This window comes from Carcharodon carcharias, chromosome 2 (genome assembly GCF_017639515.1).
Source record: "Carcharodon carcharias isolate sCarCar2 chromosome 2, sCarCar2.pri, whole genome shotgun sequence".
Classification (NCBI taxonomy): Eukaryota; Metazoa; Chordata; class Chondrichthyes; order Lamniformes; family Lamnidae; genus Carcharodon; species Carcharodon carcharias.
In genome coordinates this window covers 86,870,843-86,897,628 of record NC_054468.1, presented here as the reverse complement: position 1 = coordinate 86,897,628, position 26,786 = coordinate 86,870,843, and the positions used below count along the sequence as shown (strand labels likewise).

The 26,786-nt window shown below is 43.5% G+C and overlaps 2 protein-coding genes across 2 annotated transcripts in view; one reads left to right on the top strand and one right to left on the bottom strand.

The window, feature by feature from the left end:
• Nucleotides 1–23,446, top strand: part of LOC121290380 — a 75,096-nt gene extending 51,650 nt beyond the window's left edge. The window contains exons 2-3 of the mRNA XM_041210789.1: nucleotides 18,632–18,677; nucleotides 23,332–23,446. Of these exons, the coding sequence (XP_041066723.1) occupies nucleotides 18,632–18,677; nucleotides 23,332–23,334 (49 nt within the window). The 3' untranslated portion in view covers nucleotides 23,335–23,446. The remainder of the gene's footprint in view (nucleotides 1–18,631; nucleotides 18,678–23,331) is intronic.
• LOC121290374 (serotransferrin-B-like) overlaps nucleotides 1–26,786 on the bottom strand; it is a 94,937-nt gene that overhangs the window by 56,600 nt on the left and 11,551 nt on the right. The window contains exons 3-5 of the mRNA XM_041210769.1: nucleotides 11,096–11,232; nucleotides 4,990–5,086; nucleotides 3,298–3,342 (exon numbers count right to left, since the gene is read on the bottom strand). Of these exons, the coding sequence (XP_041066703.1) occupies nucleotides 3,298–3,342; nucleotides 4,990–5,086; nucleotides 11,096–11,232 (279 nt within the window). The remainder of the gene's footprint in view (nucleotides 1–3,297; nucleotides 3,343–4,989; nucleotides 5,087–11,095; nucleotides 11,233–26,786) is intronic.

The following is a 26,786-nucleotide window of genomic DNA, read 5'->3' as shown; positions in this document are numbered from 1 at the left end:
AGATATAGCCAGTTCCAGTGAGGGGATACAGCCTAATCCCAGTGAGGAGATACAGCCAGTTCCAGTGAGGAGCTATAGCCCAATCCCAGTGAGGAGATATAGTCCGGTCCCAGTGAGGAGAAACAGCCAGTTCCAGTGAGGAGATATAGCCCAATCCCAGTGAGGAGATATAGCCCGGTCCCAGTGAGGAGATACAGCCAGTTCCAGTGAGGAGATACAGCCCAGTTCCAGTGAGGAGTGTTATGGCACAGCAGTTAGTAAAGGCTGAGTTGTTTAAATCCCAGAAGGAAACTTGGACAACTTTCATAGACTTTATTTTCAATTGGTATGTTTGAGATGCAGCTCTGAATTCAGGAATAAGACTACCGAGGCGCAAAAGGTTTTTTATATAAAACTAAATTAAACATTTATTAATTTAACAATAAATTAAACACATGCATACATCTACAAATTGCTACCATAATAACTTGTAAACAAATCCCAAAATGAATCACTCCCAGTTAAATCTTCACCAAGGCAACGGTAACCCATAGACTTTAAACAGACACCAAGCAAAGCACATTTGACCTTACAAATTCAAAATGAGGTTCCTTTCAATTTGTTTCCTTTGCAGATATAGTTGTAGGCTTACAGGCTGGTTAGATCTTAAGTGCCTCTCTTACACGCACAAACTCCTTTCTGTTTATACCTAGCTTCCCCTTTGAATGTAAATTTTCCATTGTATTATTAGATTTTTAAATTTTACCTCTCCTAACAATAATATCCTTTTATTCCACCAATTTTATTAGTAACATAAACACATTGCTTGGCACCTCCCGGCTAGGTGCAAGATTTTACCCATTCTTTTGAATGGTTTATTCAACAAATGCACTTTCCCTTCTCCATCTTATGTTTATCTAATTTACATCTCAAACTACTATACATCAATCACACAGACTAGCTGGCTTTAATCCAACTAAGACAGACATCCAGACATACACATAGACACAGACCCCACTACAATTCAATTTAACAATAATTTCCAATAACATTATAGGCATTAATATCTCTTCACGACAAGGGGCAGAATTTTCCAGTTGGCATGCAGAGGCGGGCCCTGACTCGCTGACGTGTAAAATGACCGGGCGTCCGTCCCAACGTCATCGCGCGTCATCTCAATATTTCATTTGGCTGATGCGCGCCGGAGTCCGCTGCGCACCCACCGAAACGTAAATGACCGATTAAGGCCATTAAGAAATCAATTGAGCCACTCGAGAACGCTGCCCGTCCAACCTTACAGTTGGCAGGCAGACGGAAAGCCCAAGCGGCCTTCACGTTTTTCAGAAAACCTCATCCACAAGGGGGATGAGGTTCCCTGAAGCTTTTATTAAATAAATAAATAAATTTTTATAAATATAAAATATTACAGTCACATGAGGTGACATGTTTAAGTAAATTTTTAAGTCAATTCTTTAATTATTTTAACATCCATTCAATCTCCATGAGGCACAGGGTGCTCTTTTGCACGCATGCGCAAAAGGGTGCTGGCCCTGACTCTCCCTCCTCCCCCCACCCACACAGGTAATGCTTAGCGCTACTGACTATGTATTACGCTGGGCGGGCCTTATTTGGCCCGCCCGCGTAAAATGGCGGCGCACAGTCAATGGCAGGCAGCGATCGGCTCCGCAGCCGCCCCACCTGCTCCCGCCCAGCCCGCCTGGCATAGGAAAATTCCTGGCCAAGGATGTACAGTCTGGTCCCAGCGAAGAGATACAGCCCGGTCCCAATGAGGAGATACAGTCCGATCCCAGTGAGGAGATACACTTCAGTCATAGTGAGGAGATATAGCTGGGGCTAGAAGGCATGCCCTATACCCTGGAGAACAAAAATACCCAAGCATTGGCACTTCTGTAGTCAATGCACTGAACAGTGGACAGTCATCCCTATGATTTGCGTGACTGTGAAACATTGCAAAAACACTCCAAACCTATCAGTACCACAGACTCATGGCATCTCTAATAACTAAGGACAGGAGAAATCCCTCAGAATCTACAGCATTGGAAAACCATCCTGCAGAGTGGATGGCCCAGTCCCATTGAAGAGATACAGCCCAGTCTCAGTGAGGAAATACAGCCTGGTCCCAGTGAGGAGATACAGCCCAGTCCCATTGATGAGATGCAGCCCAGTCCCAGTGAGGAGGTACAGCCCAGTCCCAGTGAGGGGATACAGCCCAGTCCCAGTGAGAAGAAGCAGCCCAGTCTCAGTGAGGAGATACAGCCCAGTCCCAGTGAAGGGATACAGCCCATTGCCAGTGAGGAAATACAGACCATTCCCAGTGTGGAGATACAGCCCAGTCCCAGTGATGAGATACAGCCCAATCCCAGTGATGAGATGCAGCCCAGTCCCAGTGAGGAGATGCAGCCCAGTCCCAGTGAGGAGATGCAGCTCAGTCTCAGTGAGGAGATACAGCCCAGTCCCAGTGCGGAGATACAGCCCAGTCCCAGTGATGAGATACAGCCCAATCCCAGTGAGAAGATACAGCTCAGTCCCAGTGAGGAGATGCAGCCCAGTCCCAGTGAGGAGATACAACCCAGTCCCAGTGAGGAGATGCAGCCCAGTCCCAGTGAGGAGATGCAGCCCAGTCCCAGTGAGGAGATGCAGCCCAGTCCCAGTGAGGAGATGCAGCCCAGTCCCAGTGAGGAGATACAGCCCAGTCCCAGTGAGAAGATACAGCCCAGTCCCAGTGATGAGATACAGCCCAATCCCAGCGAGAAGATACAGCCCAGTCCCAGTGAGGAGATACAACCCAGTCCCAGTGAGGAGATGCAGCCCAGTCCCAGTGAGGAGATGCAGCTCAGTCTCAGTGAGGAGATACAGCCCAGTCCCAGTGAGGAGATGCAGCCCAGTCCCAATGATGAGATGCAGCCCAGTCCCAGTGAGGAGATACAGTCTAGTCCCAGTGAGGAGATACAGCTCAGTCCCAGTGTGGAGATACAGTCCAGTCCCAGTGAGGAGATACAGCCCAGTCCCAGTGAAGAGATACAGCCCGGTCCCAGTGAGGAGATGCAGCCCAGTCCCAGTGAGAAGATGCAGCCCAGTCCCAGTGAGAAGATGCAGCCTGGTCCCAGTGAGGAGATGCAGCCCAGTCCCAGTGAGGAGATACAGTCCAGTCCCAGTGAGGAGATACAGCCCAGTCCCAGTGAGGAGATACAGCCCAGCTCCATTAAGGAGTTCAGCTGAAGTGACTGCATCAAGTTTACACACTTTATTACAATTCCTGTAAACATTTATTCCAAAAATTTAACTTCTGAAACTCACATGGTTCTATGTACGCTGCTGGGTCCCTGCAGGGTTCAAGATTCTCTGTAGACAAAAAACACCAGAATGTAAAGAGCATTAACACTTTCTCGGTCATTTGGTTCATTTGGGCCCAACCGTGCAGCTGGGACTGCAGATGTTGTAGCCTGAAACTACCTCTTAGTGAGAGTGACTGCACTTGACATCAAGGCAGCATTTGACCGAGTGCGGCATCAGGGAGTCCTAGCAAAACTGGAATCAATGGGAGTCAGGGGGAAAACTCTGCAGTTTGGAGTACACCTAGCACAAAGGAAGATGGCTGTGGTTGTTGGAGGGATACAGCCCAGTCCCAGTGAGGAGATACAGTCCAGTCCCAGTGATGAGATGCAGCCCAGTCCCAGTGAGAAGATACAGTCCAGTCCCAGTTAGGAGATACAGTTCAGTCCCAGTGAGGAGATACAGTTCAGTCCCAGTGAGGAGATGCAGCCCAGTCCCAGTGAGGAGATACAGTCCAGTCCCAGTGAGGAGATACAGCTCATCTCAGCTCCGGGACATCACTACAGGAGTTCCTCAGGGTAGTGTCCTTGGCCCAACCTACTTCAGTTGCTTCATCAATGTCCTTCCTTCCATCATAAGGTCCGAAGTGGGGACATTTCCTGATCTTTGTACAACGTTCAGCACCATTCGCGATTCCTCAGATACTGAAGCAGTCCATGTCCAAACATTCACTCCCTCCACCACCGACGAACAGTGGCAGCAGTGTGTACTACCTACAAGATGCACTGCAGGAACTCACCAAGCCTCCTTAGACAGCATCTTTCAAACTCATGACCACTACCATCTAGAAGGGCAAGGGGAACAGATAGATGGGAACACCACCACCCCCCAAGTCACTCACCATCCTGAATTGGAAATACATTGCCGATACTTCACTGGGTCAAAATCCTGGAACTCCCACCCTAACAGCACTGTGGGTATACAAGGACTGCAGCAGTTCAAGAAGACAGCTCACCACCACCTCCTGAAGGGCAATTAGGGATGGGCGATAAATGCTGAACTACCCAGCAAAGTCCACATCCCATAAATGAATTATAAAAAACTTAAGGACAAAAGTGACCGTAACAGCTACTGCCATGCTGGTGCATATGGGCGCGATTCACAGCCACATCGTTATGTGATCGTGACTTTTGTGAATAAAACCTCAGTCACAGTCACTGCTCCATGATCAAATACAAGTCGGAGTCCTGTCTGTGCACTACAGTGAGGGTTTTCTTCCCATGGTTGCCATGTGCCTGCAATGCAGCCGGGCATCCCTCCATGTCTGGTGCTCTTGTTCCAAGTAACACATTCACTGTGCCCTCTCCTGAATAGCAGTAACAGGCACCCTTTGAGCAAATGGCACAAAAGCAGATGGTAGAGCAAGTGACAGTGGTTAATTACATAACTTATCCTTTAGAACTTACATTTGCCTTCAGAGTAGGACTAGGGAAGGCTGGATGCCACTTTATAACGCTGGTAGAGATTCAGTGTAGATCAGGCATAAATTGGGTGATTGTGCGGGGGTCTGGGGAATGGAGGGGAACAGTTGTCTGATCAATAACTGGCCCATAATTGGGTAAGGAATGGTGGGAAATTGAGAGTATTAATGTCCATGAACACACAGAGAGGAACATGAGTCTGAGAGTAGATGTGGGGACAGGCACACATGCTTACCTTTGTCATAGTACTCAGTCATGACTGGTACTAGACCACACTTTCCTGCAACAACCATTCTTGCACTGTGAAGAACAATAGCGTCAGCTTCAGCCAACTGAAAAACAAAAGAATCTGTTAGTGAACTGACCTCCTTAAAGTCACCAGCTGCTTCCTTCAACCTGTTTGTTACATGTTGCTGAGATCACCAGTTGGAAATACAGCTTGACCTCTCTTTTATGTCTCTCTAGCATTCTTCTTCCGCTGGTTCCAACTGAGTGCTCTCGCTCGCAGGGAGACAGCTGTGGAATAACTTTTGTCAAAATTCTGTAGCCGGCCACAGTAGTGGAGGGTTGATGTCCACCAGTTTTACCGCAGTTGGGTCCTCACTGGTGAGGGAGAGGAGCAAGCCAGGAAGCTGTAGCCCTCGCCAACCACTTGGGGTCATAACTGGCAGGTCTGTCTGAAGATCACTGTAAAGCCGAATCTAGGAAGACAGTCACCTTGCTTCGCTCTTTCAGTGAACGGGCTCACCTCTTTATTTTGTTCATTCATGGGATATGGGACTCACTGGCAAGACCAGCATTTATTGCATCTTCAATTTTCCTCAAATAAGAGAATCTGCTTGGCCATTTCAGAGGACAATTAAGAAACAATCACATTGCTGTAGGTCTGGTGTCATATACAGGATAGAGTAAGTGTGGATGCCAGGTTTAATAGTGACCCAAATGGGTTTTTTATGACAATTTAATAGCTTCATGGTCATCATTACTGATACTACTTTATTAATTTGAGATTTAGTTGTTAATAAATTTGAATTTATATTGCAGTTCAGGTCTGAATTACTAGTCCTTATAGGTATACTTATAGGTATACAGTATACTGGGATCCACAAAAGACAGGGCTGGTGAGAGTTTTAGCGGGTGACACCATCGCATCAGTTCTCCTTCCTCTCTTGACCTGAGAATACGATGGGGCAGGTTCACGACCTGTTCTTGCCCTGACAGGAAACCCAGTGCATCATGGCACAGGGTGGAGATCCAGCATAGTCCAGTCCTGCCCCAATATGGCTGTCAGTTTGCTTGTATCGTTGAGGACATTCAGGGCCCTTATCTTCTTGCTACTGCATAATCTATTTCTGGCCCTTCTTTGCCTCTTCATTTCCCTCGCAGGCTATCTCTCTGGTCCCTGAAGATATAAACATTTACATCTCAGGAATTTCTCTCTCATATTAGAAAAGAGGCAGGAGCCTTAGCTAAGCATGGTCATGAACAACTGTCATTCCCCTTTCCCTCTCCTCCCATTGACTCTGTCCTGTCCCCCTACTTCCTTCCTTTCTCTGTATCTCCTTCTCAATCTCCCTTGCTGATTTGTCCGTTCGATGCATGTTTCTCTATCTGTGTCTCGTAAACTTTCCGTTCGCTCTCACACTTTCTCTTGCCTACCTTGGTTTATCTGTCACTCTCTCTCACTTTGTCTCTCATTCTCTCTTTTTCTTCGTGTCCAGTTGTGAGTATGGTCCTCTTTCACCTCATACAGGCAAAAGGCCCAGATGTTTCTCCAAATGTAAAGAGGGAACAAAACTACCAATTGTGTCAATCAGGACAATTTGCGTAACCAGTGCAGCTTGTTATGCCTCTTGGTACAGACAGATTAAGGAATTGGCATATGAGGAGACTTTGGAGGGTGATGGCCTGTTCTCTTGGCTTCTGAATATCCTTGTGTTATGGATAAGGTCATGGGGAAGGGTATAGAATTGAGGAAATTATTGAATGTTCTTGGAATTAAGTAATATATTAAAAATCTTTCATATTTGTGCATTTCTTGCCAACATTTCCCTCTATTAATTTCTTTGTCCATATTTTAAATAGAAACAGCATGTATAAAACTTATTGGAAAAAAAAGCTAATGGAATTCTAGTATTTACCACAGAACATAAATAATATAGAAGTATTGATGAGTCTTTATGAAACCTCAGAGTCTCTGTACAGTATGGGGCTGAACACTATTGAAAGGATATTGAGAGGCTGAAGGGACTACAACACAGCTTCACTAGGATGCTGCCTGGTATGAGGAAATAAAAATACAAAAAAAGACGTGAAGATTTTTTTTCATTAGAATAAGGGTGCAATGGAAGTGGTTCACATGTTGAAAGGGGGGGATGGAGTGCTTCAAAACAAACTGTTCCGAGTAGTTGACGGGTGTAGAAAAAAAGCTGTAGATACAAAGATATCAGAGATTCAGGACAGATGGAAGCAGAAGCCTCTTCACAAAGGGAGTTGTGAGGCTGTAGAATTCATTTCCAGAGTTTGTGGTTGACACAAAAACAAAGTGAACTGTGCCGAGCTTTAGTGAGGTTTTATTAATACCATGCTTTCTAGTCTTACCGTACCTTGATGAGGCTTTACTCCCCAATGACAGATTTGAGATAGTAGTTTAACTTCAAACAATTTATCAAGAACTATTTACAAAGACCTCAGGGTAAGCACATGGTATTCAGGACATATACTATTCTGTGCCTAACTTGGACTCTTTCAGTCATCAAACTATTGATGTCACAGCTACGTCAGCAATATCATCATGGTCTCATTAGCGTAACCATTAACCCATTACTTTATTGACTGGCAAAAATTAGATTGGTTTGCTGGATGGTGGAAAAGGAAATAAAGAGGCTGAAGAACAGTGGACAAAAATGTGATTCAGACTATTTTCTTGCATGAGGTGTAAATCCCTACATAGACCAGTTGTCTATGGCCTGGATTCCTGCTGTAACTTCAATGTATCCTTATAGCAGGCTGCAATTACATGCTCCCTCCAGTGAAGTCACTGCTGCTCCACCAGATAGGAATGTGTAATTGCACCAGGTTGAGAGTGTCAGCTTGTAAACATAGGAATCTATAACAGGAGTATCCAAATAAAACAGAATATTTGTATTTAAATGGGGATTGAATGATATCAATGAGCCCTGGTCATTATCAACTAAAATCAGCCCTACTTTCCCCAGTGCCCCGCACCTAAAGACCAATAGGCTTTCAATGTGCCATGCAATTTTTAAAAATAATTAATTCACAGGATGTGGGCTTCGCTGGCTGGGCCAGCATTTATTGCCCATCCCTAGTTGCCCTTGAGAAGGCGATTGTGAGCTGCCTTCTTGAACCGCTGCAGTCCATGTGGTATAGGTACACCCACAGTGCCCCATCAGTCCACTCTTGATCATCAGTAAAGTAATGGAAGGGGTCATCAGCAGTGCTATCAAGCAGCACTGCTTAGCAATAACCTGCTCACTGATGCCCAGTTTGGGTTTGGCCACTCATCTTCAGACATCATTGCAGCCTTGGTTCAAATATGGACAAAAGAGCTGAACTTCAGAGGTGAGGTGGGAGCGACCTCCTTGACATCAAGGCCACAATGGACCAAGTGTGGTTTCAAGGAGCCCTAGCAAAACTGGAGACAATGGGAATAAGGGGGGAAACTCCATGCGGCTAGGCGTCATACCTAGCACATCGGATGATGGTTGTGGTTGTTGGAGATCAGTCATCTCAGTTCCAGGACATCGCTGCAAGAGTTCCTCAGGGTAGTGTCCTAGGCCCAGCCATCAATAGCTGCTTCATCAATGATCTTCCTTCATTAGGTCAGAAATGGGGATGTCCGCTGATGACTGCACAATATTCAGCACCATTTATGACTCCTCAGATACTGAAGCAGTCCATGCCCAAAGCCAGCAAGACCTGGACAATACCCAGGCTTGGACTGACAAGTGGTAAGTAATATTTGTGTCACACAAGTACCAGGCAATGACCATCTCCAGCAAGAGAGAATCAAACCATTGCCCCTTGACGTCCAATGGCATTACCATCATTGAATCCCCACTATCAACATCCTAGGGGTTACTGTTGACCAGAAACTGAACTGGACTAGCCATATACATACTGTAGCTACAAGAGCAGGACACAGGCTAGGGATCCTGAGATGAATAACTCACCTCCTGACTCCCCAAAGCCTGTCCACCATCTGCAAGGCACAAGTCAGCATTGTGACGGAATACTGCCCACTTGCCTGGATGTGTGCAGCTCCCACAACACTCAAGAAATTCAACACCATTCAGGACAAAGCAGCCAGCTTGATTGGCACCACATCCACGAGTATTCACACCTTCCGCCACCAACGCACAATAGCAGGAGTGTATACCATCTACAAGATGGAGTCCAGGAATTCACCAAGGCTTCTTAGACAGCACCTTCCAAACCTATAACCAGTTCCATTTAGAAGGACAAGGGCAGCAGATAGATGGGAACACCGCTACCTGGAACTCCAAGTCACTCACCATCTTGCCATGAAAGTATAATAATTCACATAATATTTTTGTGATTTGTTATAAAAGTAGGTTAATATTGGGGTTTGGATAGTTTCAGTGTATGCGTGTCTATGTGTGTGTGTGTGTATGATTTAACTGAACTGGGACAGCTGGTCTGGAAGCTTTAATTCATCAAAAGAAGCTAGGTTTGAAATGTTAAATAGGTAAACATGGCTGAAGTCTTATTCTGTACCACATAAAGGGGATTTGCATTTGTAGATAGATGAAGGGAGGAATTTGGTTTTCAAAGGGATCTCAGTCTGTTTACAAACAACCAGACAAGCAAGATAAGAAATACGTTTATTTTTCTCAACAGTCACTGAAGATATAAAGTGGCAATATGAAAGATTTATATTATGAGAAAGGTAAAGTTCTGAAGACATACGGACAGATTAAAGGGAGAAATATGTATAAAGGAGAATGGGGCTATGTATTAAAGGAAAGCACTATAAGACCTACCAGACGTGTGAGAAATCTCCAGTATTTGTGCATTAAGTCTGCTGTCTACAGAAACCAAAGCTGGAAAAGCCACTTTGAATTCCATTGTCCAGGGTATTGTGTTTAACTTGCTGGATCTGTTTAAATTTTTTTTAACTGTTTCCTTAACGGAGGTGTAACTGGAAACCAGATTAATTAGGTGTTTTAGGAGTTATTGTGGTAGTAATTTGTAGATCTATGCATGAGCTTGAAATCTTTTCTTTTGTTAATAAATTTTAGTTTAGTTTTTTTTTAATCTCTGAAGTCTTGGTGGACTTATCACTTCTGAATTCAGGGCATGCATCTCAGAATAAACACAAATTGCAAAGCTGTTGTGATAGCGTGATCAAATTTCCCTGCTGAATTTGATCTGCCTGGCACACAACATCTGCCATGTCATATCGCCGTTCCTTCACTATCAGTGGGTCAAAATCCTGGAACTCCCTTCCTGACAGCACTGTGGGTGTACCTACACCACATGGACTGCAGCAATTCAAGAAAGCAGCTCACCAACAACTTCTCAAGGGCAACTAGGGATGGGCAACAAATGCTGGCCCAGCCAGTGAAGCCCACACCCCCTAAATTAATATAATTTTAAAAAGATACAGAAACCTCCAAATCTCATTTATGGTTCACTATGTGTCAGATTCAACAGGACCTTGATAATTGTTCTCCCTATGGTTACCCGAATAATTCTATACCTTCACATTAAAATATACCCCTCACAATCCAAATATATCTCTCAAATTCAAAATACACACACATCTTCAAATATATCTCTTGCATTCCAAAGTTACCCCTCACTTTACAAATACATTTCTATATTCCAAATATATCCCCTCACTTCCCAAATATATTTCCTCATTTTCTAGATATACACCTGGCATTCCAGATATGGGTCTCTCATTCCAAATTTATTTGCTCACATCCCAAATATACCTTATCAAATCCAAATATACCCCCACATTCTCACATACTTTCACACTCCTTTTCATCAGTACCCACGGTCTAGCTCATATACTTAATGCTGACGAAACATAACAGTTCATTTCTTCATTTATTGCTCCCCTGGTAAAATGTGGCGTTTCCACCCCAAGGTGAAGGCAACTGTCTCATTCTTGACCTCAGTCAAGGCTCCTCCGTATCTTAAAGCTCAGGGCTATATAAGACCAGCCTCCTGTGCAAGTGCCTCAAATTCATTTGACACTTCCCAAGCCCTCAGGGGTTAGCCGGACAAGCCAATGCAGTTCCTATCTTACATACTAAAATGTTATTAAATATCCTGGTGACACTTACCGAAACCTTCTGGATGCAGTCCTCCATGGAGGCAGCCTGGACACAGCTGACTGATGTCCAGTTGCTGCATTTATTCTGTTCTTTCTCACTGGTGGTGCACCAACGCAGTTTATCATCAGCAGATGCAGTAAGCTCACCTGAGGAATGGGAGCATGTTGACTTCTGTTTCGTCACTTTAATGCATATTGTTTATAAGTCAGATTTCAACCCACCCCATCCCATAAATAGGAATCCTTGACTAGAGAAGCAGCTAACAAGGGAAGTGGAGGGGCTTGTGCAGTCTCAAGCTTTGTTTCTCACTCTCCCCGTGTGTAGGAAAGTTGCTGTCCTGTTTACCAAACTCCCCCGATACTTTTAGATTGTCTCCTCTTGTTCTTGATTCCCTCATCGGAGGAAATAGTTACTCTGTATCTACCTGGGGTACACAGGCACGACAGATATACACACAATGCCTGCACTGGGGTACACAGTTATACACGCACACATTATTCCTATTTAGGGGTACAAAGATAGAAGTTAAACTGAAGAAAAGAAAGGACCAGATCTTCCAATCAGCACTGATGCTGCGCACATTGCTACTGTGCACAAAGATTTCTGCATGCCTAACTTTTCTGCTCTTCCAGTCGGTCTTCTGGTCCCGGCTGCAGCAACATGGTTCAATGAAAACATCCATGCCGACCACCGGCAAGAACAGGAGACAAGTGATGAAAAGGAGCAGTGCAGAGGACATGCCTCTTTCTGCGACACAGCTGCGACATTCAAGTAAGTTTTTAAATGTCTCAAATGTTTTCAGTTCTGAATGGGCAGATGGATAAGCATGTGAGTGTGTGGGTGAGCGTGTGGGTGGGTGGATGCGTGGGTGGTTGGATGAACAAGGTGAGTGGGTGAGTGCGTATGTGGATGAGTGTATGAGCGAGTAAGTGGGTGGGAAGGTGAGCAAGCTGGATGAGTAGGTGGGGGAATGGTTAGTTGTGGGAGTCTGTTGTCAGGGGATAGGTTGGGTGAAGGAAAGCCGGGGATGGTGGGTCGGGTTCCTCTGCTGATATTTCCCTGCAGCGGGAGGTGTCCAGGTTATGTGGCAAAGGAGTCCAGTGAAATCTGGTGGCCTTTTTACAGGCTATGGGGAGGGTTCCCCCTGTTTGGGCACCCTGTGTCCAATGGAGTCCCTCCCCCTTGTGTCCACTCCCCCCAACCCAACATGTTACCTCCCCTCCCTCGCGAATCTGGTCCCACATGCCCTTGCCAGGACTTTCCAGGCTGGCCCTAGCAGAAGACCCTAACTTACCTTCTAATCTGGCTCCCTCAATGATTGTCATTGGGGGCTGGCTGCAGTCCCAGCAGTGACTCCTGCTATTGATGGCACTCGAGTCTTGGAGGGGCCTTCATCCCAGATGAGGGCAAAAATCTCACCCTGAACCACTTAACAGCTATTAAATTGAGCCAGGCAACCTGACAAAGCAGAGGTGTGCTCGGCCATGTTTTCCAACCGTGGGCGCAAACACAGACCATGTATAATTTCAGCCAGAGTTTAAACTGGAAGATGTAAATACATCTTGTTAATCATCAATCTTTTTTTTGCAAATATGGAGTTAGATGATGTTGGCTTTCCTCTGTGACAGAGTATTAGACAATTAAAAATTAAAACACCTTCCCCACGAATGGACGTTTCGCTCTTAGGTGAAAGTCTGCACAGGATCTCTAACATAATAACTTGCGCTGTACAGAGTGAGCAGGTACCAAACCGTGAGCACTCAATAACAGCAAACTTAATTCTAAAATAACAAAAATGACTTACAAATAATTCCCAATACCAAAGCTGTGAACAGCAGCCTCATCCTGCCCCAGATATTCAAAGACGAGTGAAAGTGAGAAACAGTCTGTTGCTAACAGGTCTGAGGAGGTCTCTATGCTCTACCTTCCCATTTAAGCAGCTCTGAATTGGCAGGAACAGGTCAGATGACAACATCAATCTCTGTTGACTGAATACTTCATAAAAACTTATCAGAGTAAACCAACTTTGCAATTCAAACAAACCTTTCATTTCGGGAAAAGAGAAGGATTTTCTTTTAACATTTTAAGCTTTATTTTCAAACATAACATCGATTTAATATTGCTTAATACAGGTAGGTTGTCCAACATGTGCATTCAGGAACTGATTTCTCAATTTTTACCTTCCCAACTCTTCCCTAAAACAATTAACTTTTTACTGCCTATCCAATAAATTTTATTAAAGCTTGTCACAATCTCATTCCACCCGCCGGAAGGGAATCGGAATTACAGTCCCATTGGGCTAGAGAAGGGAAAAATCAGTCAGGGATCCCATTTCCTTGTGACTTCTATCACTTGCCCCTTGCAAACTGGATTGAAGACCACACAGCCCTGTCCCCTGCATGAATCAGCTGGCCTCATACTCCATGGTGCTGGACAGCAGAGAAATCAACCATATAGTTCCTGCTCCTGATACTTTCTCTAATGTGTGGACATGACATGAGGACAGGTATGTGCTCAGTTGTGATGGCCCCCATGACTGAATGGGCTGTTTGCATTCACTGTGTGGCCTCACATTAGTAAAATGGACCCCTGGGTGAGATAATGTAGCAAGAAATTAGAGCTCAGGATAGAAGCCAAGAAAACTGAGGGAGAATAAACTCCAATATGTTGATTTTATTTTACTTATCAGAGCAGAAAATAGTTTCAAGAATGAAAAAATTCTTCCAACAAATGATCCTCCTACCATACTTTTCCTGTGTTCTCCATCTTAAGCCTGGAAGCTATCAAAGTCCTCACTCATGCCTTGTCACCTCCAGACTTCATTACTTAGTGCTCTCCTGGCTGGTTTCATGTCTGTTCTAATCCAGTAAGCCATTTTTATATTTACATATTTATTTACAGAGTTACATATTACAAGCCTATACCTCCTAACTTAACAATTACAGTTTTAGTTTCTGTCTATTTAAAGAAGCTTAAGTGAATCCCCAGTTGAAGCCCACCACTTGGATGTTGTTAACCGCAACCAAAAAACAAATTACACTATCTGCCATGTTCCATGAACCTCAGCTCATCTTAACCTTTGCTGTTCTTATCCTATCCCACACCAAGTCACACTCGTACATCACTCTTTTCCTCACTGATCTACATTGACTACTTGACCAGCAACATATCAAGGTTAAATTTTACATCCTTGTGTTTAAATCTCTGACTCTCTGTCTCTGTAACCTCCTAGAGAGAGGCAACCCTGCCATATCTGAACACTGTTTCTCTGATTCTGCACTCTTGTGCATCCTCCGATTCCCCAGCCCTCGTATTAACTTGTAGATTTCATTCTCTAGAACTATCTCTTAAATCCAAGTGACTTTCCACCTCCCTTTAAGACCTCCTTGAAAGGATTCTCAATGACAATGATTTTGGTTAACGCTCTGAACATTTCCTTTTCTGGAATGATTTCTATTTCTTCCCCTTGAATGTTGTGAAGCTAATCTTTTTTCTGCATTGAGCACTCTCATTATATCAATATGAGAAACAGTCTGTCACTAGCAGCTCTGAGGAGACCAGGTGACTGAATGTTTCACAAGAACTTACCAGAACAACCAATTTTGCAATTCAAACAAACCCTTCACTTCAGAAAATGGGAAGGCGTTTGGTTTAATATTTTAAATTTTAGTTCTAAAGATGACATCAATTTAATATTGCTCAAAACAAATAGGTTGTCCAAAATTCAAGGTTCAAAGCATGCACTGTTCTTTAACCCCTTGCTTTTAGGAAACGCAACACAGCATGAATGCAGATTTATTAAAGTTAGTCACCATCGCTGAAAATTTCCTCAGGGGATTAGCCGCTGTTACTTCTCTGGGATGGTCAACAGACAGCTTGTTTATGTGGGAATCCCATTGGAGTTCCGGCTACTAATGGGGAGATATTCCCAGCACTATCACTGATTCGAATAACTGGGAGGGATCTGACGGATATAAAATGAAGATATAGGTGGTAGAATTTAAATGCATCATGAGCAAGATTACTGTTTTGGGGCTTTCATGGAAAAAAATTAACATAATTGACCTGCAATCCCAAGCTAGCAGCAAAAATCTGGGAATTTCATATTGTAAAAATTGACTTTAGGCAGAATCGTCCGGTCCCGGTGTGGCAGGTGTCATGGCGGGTGTGAGCGGACAATATGGCAAGAAGGCAAAAAATTGGTTCTACGCTGTCGTGAAACCAGTTTGTGACCATCCGCTCCACCCGTCAATGGCGGGCTGCATTTCCTGCCACCATATGTCAGGAACCTAATTTCAATAGTCCAGCACCTGCTCGCCAGAATTGCCCCCTACGTTGTATGTTTCACATCTGTACATACACCTGGCGAGTTGCGCTTCGCTTGGGACTTTGAGGTTTGTTTGGCTACCTTGCTTCGGGCAGCACTCGCAGTCATCAGCCCAGGCTTCACAGACAGCACCATATCACTGAGGGGGTCTCACGGGCAGGTGTCTAACTACCAGACCAGCCATAAGGCAGGGGTAGATTTTCAATGGCTGCAGGGCTAGGGCTTATTTGGGGAAAGGGAAGAAGTTGCCTCAGGCAAGGGAAGAGGCTGCAGGGCGAGGGCTGTACTGAGGAAAGGGGATAGCCCAGGGTGTGTGTGGGGGCACATGTTGATCTGTGCAGGTAGCCTCAGGATGGTGAGGACTGAGGAGACAGCCTCCAGAGGAGGTGAGGCCAGATGGAGATGTGAGTGTGTATGAGAAAGTGAGTGGTGATGTCCCTTGAGCTGGCAGTGAGTAAGATGCTAGTAAATGTGTGGCAGCTTTGTGAAGCTGTGAGTTTAGAGTGATGAGATGGTTGCCTTACCCTGGTGGCACAGATTAGATCATTCATCCTCTTTCCACACTGGATGGCCAACCCCTTCTGTGCAGTGTTGGCACTGATCACCACAGCCACTGCCACCCTAAGCCAGTAAGGTGAGATTGCTGAACTTCCTGCGGCTAGAGTGGGGTTGGAGGACATCACAGCAGCGGACATCCAGATGGGACTCCAGCAACGGGACACTGAACTCTTTTTGGCTTCCAGGTCCATGACTTCGCTGGAGCAGCCCTGGGCTCCAAGTGTGCGTGCGGTATGATTGTATGCCTGTGAACTGACTTCTGTGGTGTTAAAAGTGGTGGTAACACTCTTACCTCTGAGCCAGAAGGTTGCAGGTTCAAGTCCCACAGCTGATCCTTGAGCACAAAATCAGGTCTGGCAGTCTAGTGCAGTATGAAGGAGTGCTGCAGTGTTGGAAGTGTTGTTTTTCAGTAAGGTATCAAACCAAGGCCCTATCTATGTTGACTGATATTTATCTCTCAACTAACATCACCAAAACAGATTATTTAGTCATTATCAATTTGCTTGTGTCAGTTTGTGGGAGCCTACTATGTGCAAAATAACCACTGTCTTTTCTTACATAGTGATAGTGCTTCAAATGTATCTCATTGGCTTCGGGATGTCCTGAGGTTGTGCAAGGCACTATACAAACACAAATCTCTCTTAGGACAGTTTTCCAAGTTAAATAAATATGAGTTGTTTTTGTGATAAGCAGCCTTCCACTCGTTCACTGACCCCGAGAGAAATTTTGTCGCAAAGACTATACCAGTTACTCAAGTCAAAGCAGTAATTTGCATTTATATAGGGCTTTTAATGTAGAGAAACTTCCCAAGTACTTTACTGGATGAATGGTGGTATGGACAGAGACACGGGAATGGGATGTAAGGAATGATGTAACAGAAATAGAGTGGGGCAAGTTCATGGAGGAACTTAAACACAAGGATAAGAATTTTGAATTTGACTCACTGCAGCACCAGGAGCCAATATAGTTAAGTGAGAATGGGGCAATGGGTGAATGGGCTGAAAACAATTGCTTCAGTTGAATGTTCAGAGGATGTTATAACTCATCCAAAACTATAAAGTGAATACCTCACCTGACGTCAATTGGTTGACTGAACCATTGCCAAGAAATTTCCTTTGTCACAACACAATGAGCTTATTCATCTCCTTGATAAAGTTGTAGGTCAAGACCAACGGGTTTTGAGATTGAGTACTTATCCAGTTTGAGAAATTTCGGCCTGTAACACAAAGCATTCAGGTGCACTTGTGTATTACTTACGGTGACTCATATTGTGTTTGGAGTTGAAGTGTACCAGTCTGTTGTGGTTTTAAAACCAAAAAACTGCGGATGCTGGGAATCCAAAATGAAAATAAAAATACCTGGAAAAACTCAGCAGGTCTGGCAGCATCTGCGGAGAGGAACACAGTTAACGTTTCGAGTCCATATGACTCTTCAACAGAACTAAGTAAAAATAGAAGAGAGGTGAAATATAACATGTTTCTCTAACTTTATCTCTTTGTTGATGTAAGGCTTTATTTTCCCATGTTTCTGCCTTCCTTTTTTCGAATTAGCATCAGGAGTAGGCCATATGGCCCCTTAAACTCTACCATCAAATTAGACCTTGGCTGACCTTTGATCTCAATTCCACTTTGCTGTCAGATCCCCATATCTTTTAGTTCCCACAGAGTTCAAATACCTATTGGTCCTTGTTTGTTTCATCATCATTGGCAGCCCCTTGGAGCGAGGCAGATAAGTCCCTTGGAGTTTGGCCTGTGGCAAGAGCTCACACATTGGGTCATTTAACATGGAAAGGTTGTGCACTGCAACTGCCACAGGGTTCTAGCTAACCAGGAGATTCTCCCACTCTTACTACCTGCTGTAAGCACATTGGAAGGATTTGCATGTTAACAATTAACCTGCTTGGCCACATTGTGAATGCATCTTCTGTGGCCATTGTGTCCCAGTGCAGAACTTGAAATGTTCCAGAGGAAAGGATATTGCCCACTGCACCATAAGGCCTCCCTTGTTGTCTACTGCTCTATCCTTTGAGGGTATGTGAGCAAAATTGCTTTACAAAGTATTAGAACAAATTCCCAAACCAGTCTCAAAAAGGTAGTGGTGGATTTTGAGGCAGCTGCCTCATTTCCACCCAGCCAGCGAACTGTGGGGCATTAAATGAGGCCTCAAGATGAGGCTATGACCATGATTGTCGGTGTTGAGGGGAGGGTTGCCACCACGGATCTCAGGGCAGCAGCGACTCATTTTAATTTCCAGATCCATGCTCCTTTAGGACCCACGGAACTAATCCAACACTTAACTTTGCTGGGCAGCTTGGTCCATGGAACTAACTGAAGCCTGAACTGTGTGCAGTTTAATTAGTTCTAGCTCAAAGTGGCAGTTGGGATCCTACTTACAGCATGGGACCCTGATTCTCATGTTAAAAATGACCTACTGACTGAGATAAGTGTGTGCTTTGAACTGCCAGCCGTAGGCCATTTTCAAATGATACTGGAACACCGCAGGGGTCAATGGGCTGGTAAGACGACAGACTCCATTTCAAAACTGTTACCAGCCCATTAAAAGCAAATTGACCTCTTTGCGCCTGTAAAATTACAGAAAGGAAAAACATAACAAAATGTGCACATTTATTTTTCAATAACTTTTTGTCAACTTACTTGCAGGACACTGCCTCTCAGGACATCTTTGTTTGTGATCCTAAAACACCAGGTGAGTGAGACAAGTGAGGACAGTCTGGCTGTATTGGAGTTCACCATTTGTTACTGAGTTACTAGACACTGATAGATAGAAATTTCAACTGGCAAAGGACAATACAGAAAATAAAGTAAGCAGGCAGTGCATCTTTTGCAACTGAGTTGAAACACAATGAAACATGCCTTGATCACCTTGCAGGGCTTTGTGCCTACATAAGCAGTCTTCTCCCTGTCTTTACACAGTTCGTTGGAAGGTATCAACTCTTTTTTTGTGTTAAATATCTCTCCAAGGTTTCCGGGTGAAATATTTCACCTATTTATACATTTCCATTTGCTGCCCATCCCTAATTGCCCTTGAACTGAGTGGCTTGATGACCTATTGCAGAGGGCAGTTAAGAATCAGCCACACTGTTGTGGGTCTGGAGTCACATATCAGCCTGACTGGGCAAGGATGGTAAATTCCATGAAGGACATCAGTGAACTCGCACTGGGAACCTGTCATTGTCATTAGACACACACTGTTAGGTTAAAACTCCACAGCATTTGGAGAAACACAAGCTTCTGAGTTTCCTTGGTGTTAGTGGCACCCCCTGCACCGCTTCCACCCCCACCCACCTTCTAGCCCATCAAAAGTTGAAATTCCCCACTCCATCTAAATAGGATAGAGCAACAGTAGGTTCCAGGGGTGCAGATTCCAAAATCATGATAAGGAATAACACAGGTTCACAAAACCATAAAAATAAATGCAAAGCACCGAGGTTCATTTCTGGGAGAATAAAATTCAAAGGCAGAGAGGCTGTGATAAGTAAAAACAGAGAATGCTGGAAATACTCGGCAGGTCTAGCAGGACCTATGGAGAGAAAAACAGTGTTAAAGTTTCAGGTAGCTGACCGTTCATCCGGACTGAGAAAAGTTAGAAACATAATAGATTTTAAGCGTGTGAAACAGGACAGGTTGGAAAAAAAGAACAAAAGGAAAAGTGTGTAGGGTGGGGAGCAGGGCAGATTAGATGATAAAAGTGTTGGTGGTGCAAGGGCAATGGGACAAGTCAAAAAACAAAAGATTTCCCCACAGGAGGTGTGAATGATACAATAATAAACAATTACAACCTGAAAGCGAAAACAAGAAAGAAAGAGTAAAAATGAAACCTGCAAAGAAAAGGAAACAAAATGGGTCAGAATTTGCGGTCTGAATTTGTTAAACTCATTGTATGAGTTTAAGGGAGGCTATGAAGTGCCTCATCGTGCTGTTCCTTGAGCTTAGGTTGAGTGTTATGGACAGGGGAGGAGAAATACACTGAAACCCCCAATTCCTTTCTCTTGCTGTCCACAATCAGTGTGGTTGTTTTGGAAAGGTAGGTGTGTGTGTTTTTTTAGCCCACTTTCACATGTGGTTAATTTAAAGAAACAGCAGCAGACTTTCATGGGTTTAAGAAAAGAGAAGTTTATTTATTCACATACCCACCCCAATAAAGTCTAAACACTATGTCATTAACACACCACACACTCATGAAAGATACAAGTAAAGAAGATAGTGCACTTCCACAAGTTTTAAATCAAAAGAATAGTTAACACTTCACATGTTCAGTTTGTTTTAAGAGATCAGTTGGTGTGGACCAAGTAAAGAGGAGTGTTTTCCTTGGGCAGGATTTTCCCGTCGGTGAGCGGGGCCCGCTCGACGAGGCATAGAATGATGCGCGGTGACTTCAGGCAGAACTCCCGACATCACCGCGTCCCATTTTGATTTTCCAGTGGGCAGGGGAGCAGCAAAATCAGCTGTGCACCCGCCGACCTGTCAATAGCCAACTGAGGCTATTGACAGAGTCATTTAGCTAATTAATGGACCTGCCCATCCAACCTTAAGGCTGGCAGGCAGGCCAGCAGCCCTGACGGGAATTAGAAAAAGCATGAACCCTTATCCATGGGTGGCATGTGGTTTCATGTAGGTTTTTAAAAATTTTATTAAAGTTTTTGTAAAAATTACGGATATATCCCAACTCATGTGACAGTGTCACATGAGGGGACATGTCAGGAATATTTTTTTATATTTTTAATATTTGTCACAGAACAGCTGATTTCCCTGAGGCAGCACTTAGCCTCAGGGAGGTGAGTGCGCTCTTTCGTGCGCATGTGAGAAAGAGCACACTCTCAATGTAGGAATTCCTCCCCCCACCCACACTGCGAGTGCATTGCGCTTCCGGGCAGACATCGCACTGGGCGGGCCTTAATTGGCCCGCCCACATAAAGTGGCACCTCACCCCCAATTGGGGGCGCTGATCGGATCAACTTTGCCCCTGACAGGGGGAAAATCCTGCCCCTTGATTATTTCTGATGAGTCCAAAATAGCTGAAGTCAGATATCCAAATTGTTGTAGAATTCCCTTAAAGAGATGAATGCTCAGCAGGTCATTGTTAGGTATTTGTGGCCTCCATGTCAAGAGGTCAAATTTCTTTACTGATGGTCTTGGAGTTTTGGAATCTGGAGGGTTTTAAATACTTTATAGCCTCCTGGCTCTTAAAAGGCAAAGATGGCACAGCCTTGTTGCTGCTGCTGTACTGCAGCCTTCGATCTTCTCTTGCAGTTTTCCCAGGTCTTTTTTGGGCCCTTATATCAAAACTCATCATCTCCAACCAGTTTCAGCCACATGACCAATACTGGTATTGTCTAACCAGAATGGTTGGAGGTCCAAAGACATCACTACACAATAGGAGCTATATGATGGTCTTTCACTTATTCTGTAGATAACTGGTCTCCCTTTTCTGAAGCATTGATCTTGGAGATGAAAAGTCTGAAGGTCTATTGATTCTGTGTTTGAGGTGGACTTCAAACAATGGCAGATGTGAAATCCACAGAAAACATTTGGCTTGGTATGTCCGTTCCTGGGGAAGGCTCCCACCCAAGGTGATTCATGTAGAACTTTTCGGAAACTTAAGATAGCCTATGTTGAATAAGCACTGGTCACCTGATTTTTGGCAGCCATCTTAGCATTTCATCAATGTCCATTTTAAAATAAAAAACAGTTCCAGAAGCTTCCAAAGGAACACAGTCCATGTTTGAAGTTATGAATAAGACATGCTTTCACTGGGCATGACATGAGCTTCATTGGAACAGTAAAGGAGGCTGAGGACAGACAGGTCTGCATGAGAACAAGGTAGAGATTTAAATGATAGACAACTAGAAGCTTGGTGTCATGCTTGCAGACTGAACAAACGTGTTTCGCAAAGAAATCACCCAATCTGTGTTTGATTTCTCCAGTGCAGAACACACCATGTTGTGAGCAACTAATACAGTACACTAAATACAGTACACTAAATTGAAAGAAGTACACATAAATCATTGTTTCACCTGGAAGGAGTGTTTGGAGCCTTGGACAGTGAGGAAAGAGATAGCAAAAGAGCAAATTTTGCATCTCCTGCATTTGCATTGAAAGATGCCTTGGAAAGGGATGGGGTGGTGTGGAGATTGAAGAGTGGACCAGGGTGTTGCAGAGGAAATGGTCTCTTTGGGATGCTGAAAATGGAAGGGAGGTTTTGTTTGCTGGTGGTCAAGGAAAATTAGAAAAAAAGTCAAAGTTGATGGCATTATATCTGAATGTGCAAAGCATTTGCAACAAATTAGATGAGTTAATAACGTAGAAATTAATTGTTTGATCTAATAGTCGTGATCGTGATGTGGTTGCAAAGTGACGAAGGTTGGGAACTAACTATTTCAGCACATTTAAATGGTAGAAAAGATAAATGGAAAAAGAGAAGTAGATTCAGTTTGGGCAGAGGTGTGAAACAGCAAGAGGCAGAAAACATTGGTGGTAGCTGTTAATAGGTCCCCTAATAGTCGTTGTAGTGTAGGGCAGAGTATAAATCAGGAAATAAAAGATGCATGTAACAAGGGAATACAGTATGTATAGGGGCTTTAATCTCCATATAGACTGGGCAAACTAAATCTGTAGCAATTGTGTGGAGAGTGAGTTTATGGAATGTATACAATATAGTTATCTACATCAGTAGGCTGAAGAGCCAATGAAGGAACACGTTATTTTGGATCGAGTAATATATAACGAGAAAACATTCATTAATAACCTTGTAGGAAAGGGGCTTCAAGGGATGATTGACCATAATATAATAAAGTTTACTAGTGATTTAATTAAGTCCAAAACTTGAATCTTAAATCTAAACAAAGCAAACTACATACTTTTGAGGGGCGAGTTGGCTAAAGTAGATTAGGAAACCAGATTAAAAGATATGGTAGGCAAGCAATGGTTTGCATTTAAACAATTAATACATAATCTTCAACAAATATACATCCCTTTAAGACAATAAAACAGAAAAACAGAAAAATAGTCCAACCATGGCTACAAGAGGAGTTGAAGGCAGTTTTAGATCAAAGGGAGTGACATATAATTTTGCCATGCAGAGTAGTAAACCTGAGGATTGGGAGGATTTTAGAATTCAGCAAAGAAGGACCAAGAAAGTGATAAGGAAAGAGAAAGGAGATTATGTGAGTAGACTGGAAAGAAACATTAAAAACCAATTGCAAACATTTCCTTTGGTGGTAAATAGGAAGAGATTAGTTAAATTAATTGTTGTCCATTAGAGGCAGAGACTGGTGAAATTGTAATGGGGAATAAGGAAATGGCAGAAACATTAAATGAATATTTTGTATCTATCTTCACAGTAGAAGACACAAGAAACATTCAAGGAATAACGAGGAAACAAGGGTCTCGGGAGAACGAAGAACTAAAAAGAAATCAGTATAAGTAAAGAAATAGTACTGAAGAAATTAATGGGACTAAGTGGCAACAAATCCACTGGATCTTTTTCATTAGTTTATTCATTACTGAGACGTTGGCATCGCTAGCTAGGCCAGGATTTATTTCCCATCCCTAATTGCCCTTGTTCAGAGAACATTTCACAACCAACCACATTGCTGTGGGTCTGGAGTCACATGTAGGCCAGACTAGGTAAGGACAGCAGATTTCCTTCCCTAAAGGACATTTGTGAACGAGGTGGGTTTTTATGACAGTCGGCAATGGTCTCATGGTCACCATCAGACTTTGATTCCAGATTTTTATTGAAATCAAATTTCCATCTGTTGTGTGGATCCTCAGAGCATTATCCTAGGTCTCTGGATTACTAGTTCAGTAACAATACCACTAAAGCATTATGTGGCTGCAGAGATAGTAAATGCATTAATTTTGATCTTCCAGGATTCCTTAGATTCCAGAGCAGTTGCAATGATTGGAAGATAGCAAACACAATCCTGCTAATTAATTAAGGAGGAAGAGAGGAAACAGGAAACTATAGGCCAGTTAGCCTAATATTAGTAGTCGTCAAAATGCTAGAATCTATTAGGGACATGGCAAAAAGAATATTAGAAAACCAAAATATGATTAAGTAGTGTTATAGATTTATGAAAGTGACAGATAGGACTCATTGATTTGGGGTAATAGATTAGCCTAGATTGAGAATTAGTTAGTGGGCAGAAAATTGACAGTAGGAATAAATAGGATATTTTCGGATTGGTAGGCTATAATTAGCAAGGAGCCACAAGGTATGTGGTCCTCAGCTATTACAATAATAATTTTTTAGATGATGGGACTGGATGTAATATATTTGCTGACGATACAAAGTTAGGTGGGAAAATAAGCTGTGAGGAAAACATAAAGAGGCTGCAGAGGGATACAAACAGGTTGGGTGAGCGGCAAGAACATTACAGATGGAGTGCAATGTAGTGAAGTATGAAGTCATCCACTTTGGCAAAAAATAATTTAAAAAGATCTTTTGAATGGTGAGAGACTGAGAAATGTTTGAATTCAGAGGGACTTGGGTGCCCTTGTAAATGAATCACAGAAAGTTAACATTCAGATACAGCAAGCAATTAAGAAGACAAATGCTTTGTTAGTTTTTGTTACAAAGGGATTGGAGTGCAATAGTAAAGAAGTCTTACTGTAATTACACAGGGCACTGGTGAGGCCACACCTGGACAACTGTATGCAGCTTTGGTCTCCTTCTCTCAGGAAGGCATAATAGAACATACCTTTTTATTTCAATTGGGCTAATGGAAAGGACCTATCTTTGGACTGTGGACTAAAATTACAATGGCTGCAGTTTGAAATACATGTCTGCTGAAACAGTGTGAGCGATATATATAATGTTGCTGTCCTGAAACAGTGTGCCATGAAAGACAGGATGGTGCCAAGGAGGAGTCTGGTCTAATGGGGAACTGCTGGCAACAACATTTTAATTGGCTCCTGACAAGGTGACCAGGGCTTTTGTGAGAGCAGTGCAGCAGAATAGCTTCTAGCCTGAAAGGAAAAAGACCTAAAACCCCTCTCTCATGTGTGTGTAAGATTCTAGTAATCCTACAATAATAGCTAGCTAGCTTTCTCTCCTCATATCTCTATAACCTGCTCTCTCTATGAAAACCCCTGTCAAAAGGAAAAAGGCAAAATCACTGTTTGAGACAGTGGCAAAAGAAAGAAATATGAACTGCTAGTTTCTAACTCTATAACTTAAACTCTACCCCCTTCTTAAATTACTATATACACACATACAAGACACAAAATGCACACAAAACATAGCTCAACCAGTGAACTAAATACTGAAAGTGCTGGAAGACCACATCATGTCATCAACAAGAATTGAAAGGAATTTGGAAAACATTGATCAAAAGCAACCCATCGAATCCTATACTCTGGAATTGGTGCTATTGAACTGTTTTATTCCACCCTTAAAATCCATGTTTTGTGTGCATTTTGTGTCTTGTATGTGTGTATATAGTGATTTAAGAAGGGGGTAGAGTTTAAGTTATAGAGTTAGAAACTAGCAGTTCATATTTCTTTCTTTTGCCACTGGTTAAAGGCAATTTGTTCAATAAACAGTTATTTACTTATTAAGTTTACAAACTTGGTGCTTGCATTCTGTTAACCTAAAGTAAACAGTTAGACAGATTGATCAAACTTTTTCACACTTGTCACAGCTCAGGGAGCAGTGGGGCTTGATATTGCAGCACACTAGCCCCAGTGAGTCGTGACAAAAGATATACCCGGCTTTGAAGGAATGCAACAAATATTCAATAGACTCGCGCCTAGCATGAGGAGGTTGTTTTATGGGGAGATTATATTCCCTAGAGTTTAGAAGATAATGACATAATCTAAAGGACTGGATTTAATGGCGGGGGTGGGGATTGTACAGCTTGGCACCATACCCCTGCTCTCCCCCAACCTCACCACCTCAGAAGAAAATTTGGTTCTATACCGAGCAACTTTAAATAAGAGGGCCTAAACAGGCTGAGAGCAGGAAGTCCTTCCCTTGAGAGCTCCCAGTTAATCTGATTGACCTAAAATAAAAACAAAAAAACTGCGGATGCTGGAAATCCAAAACAAAAACAGAATTACCTGGAAAAACTCAGCAGGTCTGGCAGCATCGGCGGAGAACAAAAGAGTTGACGTTTCGAGTCCTCATGACCCTTCAACAGAACTTGAGTTCGAGTCCAAGAAAATCTGATTGACCTGCAGCTTTGGCAGTCCCAGCAGCACCAGAACTCAATAGTGGCCACTGCTGGGATGGCAAGGAGGCCCCAGGAAGATAGTCATGGGGACCAGGCCCAGCTAAGTCCTGGTCTTTTAGGGCAGGGAGGGATTGGGCACGCAAGGTGGTGAGGAAGCTGGAGGTGTTAGCTTTGGGGGTAACATCTTGGAAGGGGATGCCCCCATGCATAAACGGCAACACCCCCCCCCCCCCACCCCGAATGATGTGCCCCTCACTCCCTTCCCGCCTTTTCAACAAAGTTGTTTAAAAAACAGCCTTTCCATTCTCGCCTGCCTGCCACTGCCCAGTGTATTAAGGCAGTGTAGGTAGATTGAGGGTCTTAAATGGACAATAAATGGCAACTTAAGGCCTCAATAGGCTTAAGTGTGGGCAGGTTACTGGGTGCCTTACCCCCCACCCCCCATATTATGGAGACTGGGTTGAAGTGGTTGGGAAGGCATGGATATTGAGATTGCTGTGGTAAGGAGTCTAACACAGGTTATTGAGATCGAGATAGAATAGGGTCCATCATGGGCTATTGGCAACTTTGAGCAGATACCCGATGCACTTTTTATGTGCCACCCCCACCCCCAAAGCCCA